Source organism: Pelobates fuscus, chromosome 4 (assembly GCF_036172605.1).
Source record: "Pelobates fuscus isolate aPelFus1 chromosome 4, aPelFus1.pri, whole genome shotgun sequence".
In the NCBI taxonomy this organism is placed as follows: Eukaryota; Metazoa; Chordata; class Amphibia; order Anura; family Pelobatidae; genus Pelobates; species Pelobates fuscus.
The window spans coordinates 297,257,819-297,264,356 of record NC_086320.1 but is presented as its reverse complement, the minus strand read 5'-3'; the positions used below and the strand labels follow the sequence as shown (position 1 = coordinate 297,264,356).

The 6,538-nt window shown below is 38.8% G+C and overlaps 1 protein-coding gene across 2 annotated transcripts in view; it reads right to left on the bottom strand.

The window, feature by feature from the left end:
• The window catches only part of CNOT10 (CCR4-NOT transcription complex subunit 10), a 99,159-nt gene extending 92,884 nt beyond the window's left edge, over positions 1-6,275 (bottom strand). For both annotated transcript variants that reach the window (XM_063452220.1, XM_063452221.1), the window contains exons 1-3: positions 6,190-6,275; positions 4,499-4,623; positions 1,900-1,994 (exon numbers count right to left, since the gene is read on the bottom strand). In XM_063452220.1, the coding sequence (XP_063308290.1) occupies positions 1,900-1,994; positions 4,499-4,520 (117 nt within the window). In that variant the 5' untranslated portion in view covers positions 4,521-4,623; positions 6,190-6,275. The remainder of the gene's footprint in view (positions 1-1,899; positions 1,995-4,498; positions 4,624-6,189) is intronic.
• Positions 6,276-6,538: the final 263 nt, after the last annotated feature.

Sequence of the window (6,538 nt, the reverse complement as noted above, 5' to 3'; positions counted from 1 at the left end):
GGCTGATACCGATATTACCAAATCGGTAAAACCGATAATCTGTCGATCCCTTAAGAACCAAGGCTTTTATGTCATTCTATTTGTGGTAGAATGTACACATGGCACAAAAGTGCCAAGCACACCTTGGTCACAATTTCCCCCTGTTTATGTGCAGTCATATGTATTATGAATCAATTTTCAAAATAGAAATTGTTTTTTCTTTTTGATGCCCTATATGCATATATAACAATATATTTAAAAAATAAATAAATAAACATTTAATAATCTTTACACACCAAGTGCAAAAAAAAAGACAAAAAACAAAAACAAACTAGATTCACAAATTAGTCCTGACTGTTAAAATACCCAATATGTCTAGGATTTTAAATTAATTCTAGATCTAAAACAAATATATGGAGTTAATTATGGTTTTAAAACAAACAAAAAAAAAAAAACATAGCAAAATTTGACATGCTGAGATTACAACTTTTATAGTAGTCATAGAATGCAAAACCGCTACACAAAAGTATATATTTGCAGAAAGTACATCCCCCCCAGGCTATGTAACTGAGCATTATGACACTTTAACTGTTCTATCATAAAACTGGGTCAAATGAGCAATTTATGTGCTTTTTTTTTTAGATGCTTCTTATTTTTGGAAATTTCACAGATCATGCATGTTCCACTACTGCAAACAACCCATATTTGTATTCTGCTACTGTTCGAGTACAATGACACCCCACAGGAATATCTTTTCCCCTAATGCAACCCACAATCCAACTGTTACGCATTATGACAGGAGGAACCCAGGTAGCAGAAATAAGCCAAAGCAAACTACAGAAGGAATAAACAAACACATAGTCAGGGCAGGCAGCGCAGTTTTACAGTGTAACAGAGTGTCAAATACTAGATCAAATAAGGCAGATAAGGCACAATGAAGTTAACAGCACGATAAGCACAGTATTACTGAGCAATGGGGACATGGTGAAATGTAGGTTTAGAAGGGGGAGGATCACCAGGTTAACTGGTCTCTGATCATCATGTTCCCTGTCCCTTTAAGAGTCTGTGCTTTAGGCACACATGCGCCTGTGAGGTCATAAAACTGTGGGGGCTCTACTAACTAGGTCAATTGTACTGGCTGAGACTGGAGCAACCACAGGCAAGACAGGAAAAGCTGCAGCACCGCAAGGCTAAAATTCAAGCACTCCCCCCTCAGCGTGCACGGAAGAGGGACCATGTCGGCAGCGGAAAGAGACGCAGCGAGGGAGTCCCAGATAAGTGAGATGTGTGCCCTGACACTAACCATAATCCCAGCTTCTAACCTCAGTCCTAATCCAACCTCTCAAGGGATTCCTTCTGCTGATGTCAGTACTGGGGATTTCTCAGCTCTGTGAGTGTTCTGTACCATGTGATTGCAGCACGAGAGACAGCTCCCACATGTTACAGCACACAGAGATAATAAGCTCTGCAGAGCACAGAACTGATCCTTCTGCAAGGATCAAGCAGTGGGCAGGCACGGTAACACATAACCCTTTAAATACATTTAAAAGGGTTATGAGCAGCACTTAGAGCAGTGAAAGAAAAATAGGGCTGAGCAGGATCACTCAGCCGCGGTTTTTTAAAGAGTGCTGCTCATAACTCATTGGTCAGTTTAAGGCCCCTGCTACTGAAAGATACTGGTGGACCCTTGGTACCTTTACTGCATGACAGTCTATGCCATCACTTGGCATTAAAGCCCTCCACTGCATTACTGCATAGAATGGCGTGTGGTTCTTAAATGTTAAATGAAGTGGATAAGATTTTTGTATAATAGTTTTCCAATGCCAAATATACAGAGATTTGCTTTGCTTTTATAAAAGCTCACTAGACACAAATTTCCTACCTTTTGTACAGAAAACTAGTGCATGCAAAAGAACATACCGTAAATGCTTGCAACGAACATCTAGCCAACTCCTTTTCCTGGTCAGAAATAGCAGAACAATTAGCAGATCCCTCATGCTTTTCGGTCCCTTGCTCTGTAGACAGTTTAATTTACCACAATCAATACATTTGGCACAAAAACCTGGAAACATTTAGCAAAGATATAACAGAATTTTTTAGAAGCAGAGGGAATAAAACTTTAATTGATAATTGTAAACATTCTGCCAAATTAAACCTAAACACTCTAGAGCAAGAGATTGCAATTTGGAACATGTTGCAATTTAGTATAAAGTAAGAAATTCAGTACATCAGGCCAAATTTCAAGATTTTTACGTTTATTTCCAACTAATGTAGTTTCTTATTATGTAAATGCGATTAATATAAAAAGCATTACAAAAGATGTAATAGGTTAAAAAAAAAATTAATTATTTTTTTTAAAAAGTAGCCAGCTATTTTGATTCACTGGAAATAAAAAAAATAAAAAAACACACGTACAAAAGGATAAAGTAATAGTTTTCTATGAAAATGTTACACACAAAATCCAATATACACATGAAAGGAAACATGACAATTTTTATACATAACCCCCAAATGTCTAGTTGCGGTTAAAAATATGAAGCTTCAGGCTTTTAAAACCTCAAGACTACTGCATCTGACATGGCACATATACAGGGAGTGCAGAATTATTAGGCAAATGAGTATTTTGACCACATCATCCTCTTTATGCATGTTGTCTTACTCCAAGCTGTATAGGCTCGAAAGCCTACTACCAATTAAGCATATTAGGTGATGTGCATCTCTGTAATGAGAAGGGGTGTGGTCTAATGACATCAACACCCTATATCAGGTGTGCATAATTATTAGGCAACTTCCTTTCCTTTGGCAAAATGGGGCAAAAGAAGGACTTGACAGGCTCAGAAAAGTCAAAAATAGTGAGATATCTTGCAGAGGGATGCAGCACTCTTAAAATTGCAAAGTTTCTGAAGCGTGATCATCGAACAATCAAGCGTTTCATTCAAAATAGTCAACAGGGTCGCAAGAAGCGTGTGGAAAAACCAAGGCGCAAAATAACTGCCCATGAACTGAGAAAAGTCAAGCGTGCAGCTGCCAAGATGCCACTTGCCACCAATTTGGCCATATTTCAGAGCTGCAACATCACTGGAGTGCCCAAAAGTACAAGGTGTGCAATACTCAGAGACATGGCCAAGGTAAGAAAGGCTGATAGACAACCACCACTGAACAAGACACACAAGCTGAAACGTCAAGACTGGGCCAAGAAATATCTCAAGACTGATTTTTCTAAGGTTTTATGGACTGATGAAATGAGAGTGAGTCTTGATGGGCCAGATGGATTGGTCCGTGGCTGGATTGGTAAAGGGCAGAGAGCTCCAGTCCGACTCAGACGCCAGCAAGGTGGAGGTGGAGGTGGAGTACTGGTTTGGGCTGGTATCATCAACGATGAGCTTGTGGGGCCTTTTCGGGTTGAGGATGGAGTCAAGCTCAACTCCCAGTCCTACTGCCAGTTTCTGGAAGACACCTTCTTCAAGCAGTGGTACAGGAAGAAGTCTGCATCCTTCAAGAAAAACATGATTTTCATGCAGGACAATGCTCCATCACACGTGTCCAAGTACTCCACAGCGTGGCTGGCAAGAAAGGGTATAAAAGAAGAAAATCTAATGACATGGCCTCCTTGTTCACCTGATCTGAACCCCATTGAGAACCTGTGGTCCATCATCAAATGTGAGATTTACAAGGAGGGAAAACAGTACACCTCTCTGAACAGTGTCTGGGAGGCTGTGGTTGCTTCTGCACGCAATGTTGATGGTGAACAGATCAAAACACTGACAGAATCCATGGATGGCAGGCTTTTGAGTGTCCTTGCAAAGAAAGGTGGCTATATTGGTCACTGATTTGTTTTTGTTTTGTTTTTGAATGTCAGAAATTTATATTTGTGAATGTTGAGATGTTATATTGGTTTCACTGGTAAAAATAAATAATTGAAATGGGTATATATTTGTTTTTTGTTAAGTTGCCTAATAATTATGCACAGTAATAGTCACCTGCACACACAGATATACCCCTAAAATAGCTAAAACTAAAAACTACTTCCAAAAATATTCAGCTTTGATATTAATGAGTATTTTGGGTTCATTGAGAACATGGTTGTTGTTCAATAATAAAATTAAACCTCAAAAATACAACTTGCCTAATAATTCTGCACTCCCTGTACACACATTTATTTAGTATTGTAATTGTTTCAATCAAATAATGCGCCACAGGCTGATACGAATCACTTAAATCCTGTTTCTTAAAAGTTTGAATGAGTCAAAGAGAATGCTGAATATACAAAACCGGAGATGTTGATTTACTATTAAAAAATAAATGATTTTTTTTGTAAAAATGGGAAAAAAATAAAAATAAAGGGCGCCCCAATATTCCAAGTACATAAATACTAAGACGGTAAGCTCAAATCAGAACGGAGCTTGGAATCTCTCTTTAAACAGCTACCAATAAATACAAATGGAAGTTATTAAACTTACAAAGTGTACTATATAGTGGATGAAATTGTCAAAGGAACAACAATTATCAGGGGTCTTACCTCCGGCTTTATCTGCTGCCATTCTTCACCTATTCTCGTAGAGTCTCTCTCCTAAAATAAATGTTTTGGTCGCAATTTTCAAAGCTTGATTAAGCAGTGTCTTCTTGAAGTGAATTTTTTCCTTCCTAAAAGGTTAAAAGATTTTTGAAAGTGTCAAATAAATGAATTGGAATGATATCTCGCTTGTATCCCATAAGCAAGGGAAAAAATATATTTTTTACATTTAATATCTGGAGGACAATTATGATCATAGACATGTGTGGAGTTTTGCAGGATTAAGTGCCATTTTAGAATACTTCTTTCAAGCAAGTTTACATTTTGGAATCTTGCATTTTGTATATTTTACAGTCTATTTAAAAAAAAAAAAATGTATTGCAACATCAGTTTAAAGGAACACTATAGTGTTACGAATACAAAGAAGTATGCCTATCACTATATAGTCCCTCTGCAACTACGACCACCACAGTCCCCTCTCCTACCAAAATAAAGGATTAAATTACTTTTTAACCACTTATCTGACTCTAGCTCCAATGTCCCTTGATGTCAGCCAATGGGGTGAACCTAATGTGAATGCACCACATAAGCATTAAGCAACTAGAGGCAGATTTATCACTTCTCACATAAATTTCTCTAAAACTGCAATGTTTTACATTGCAGCGTGAAGGGGAAAAAAAGGGACTGTGCATCCAGACCACTTCAAGGGGATGAATAATTATGCTTAAATAATGGACACCTCAAAACTTGATTTAATACAATAACTCTTTCATAAAGTTTTAAACGCAAACAGATTTTGGCAAAATTATGTCTATGAACAAAAATGAACCCTTGCTGTTAGTAGGAAAGGATGCTTCAGCCACATACACCTTGTGTTAGACAGCATTTGAAAACCGACAAGTTAGACTCCATGATCTCCCCTGCATCTGTGCAGGGAGTTTATGCAATCGCACTCCTGGGACTTGGTTGAAGTAGTACAATTTAGCTTTTAAATAAAAGCTACATTTTACTACTTCAACCAAGTCCCAGGAGTGCGATTGTTTCTACACCCATATCTACCTTTGCCACAACCAGCACCGGGCACAACAAAAGTCTTCATGGAGTGCAAGCTACTAATATATATATATATATATATATATATATATATATACACATATACACACACACACACACAACAAAAAAAAGTTTAAATTTAGTATCTCATATAAAAATACAAATATAAATAAAAAAAATTTAAATTATATATATATATATATATATATATATATATATCACTAGTTTAAAATCTAGTGATATAACTAGTTTAAAAAAAAAAATCACTAGTGTAAAAAATAATGACTGAGTTTATGCATTACACAAACACTCTTTAAATTCCAGAAGATGTTAAAGTCTTATGATCCTCATGTATTACCAGCTACCATACAGCCTGTCACCCTGTCCTGGGAGCTCCCTGGCAGTCCAAGTTCCCATAAACCCTTCCCATCTCTGACAGGCAGTCACACCACAACAAATGTGTCACTCGGAGCTGTCAGCCTGCACCTCCCCTCAGCCCCCGGTCCAGCTCTCTGCCGTCATCCCGGACACCGCATTAGCCCACACTGCGCCATGGCTCGCCCGGAGCTGGTCCGAAGGCTGAGCCGCGCTGGGTGCCCCGGCCCTGACCGCACACACCATCTCCCGCCCTCTCCATAACCCACCGGTAAAGACAACCCGTCGAGCAGTCACTACAGGAACAAGTTGTGCGCCTGCTCGATGACCTCTCGCCTTGACGACAAACGGCTGCGTTTCCGGAAGGAAGTGACGACAATGATCGGCGACAGGCCTCGTTTAGAAGCTCCGCCCACAGGCAGAGTTACAAATGCAAGAGCAAGGAGCTATTTCGGGGGGGATAAGTGTCTCCGGTGTGTGTAGTGCTCTGCGGAGACCTCCTGTTATCTACCTTTATATTATATAACGTATGGCTAACATTTGGACCTTAAATTCAGATGTGTGTTGATATTCACTAACAGAGTCACATACAGACCCTATCCCTGCAGTCTGGCAAAG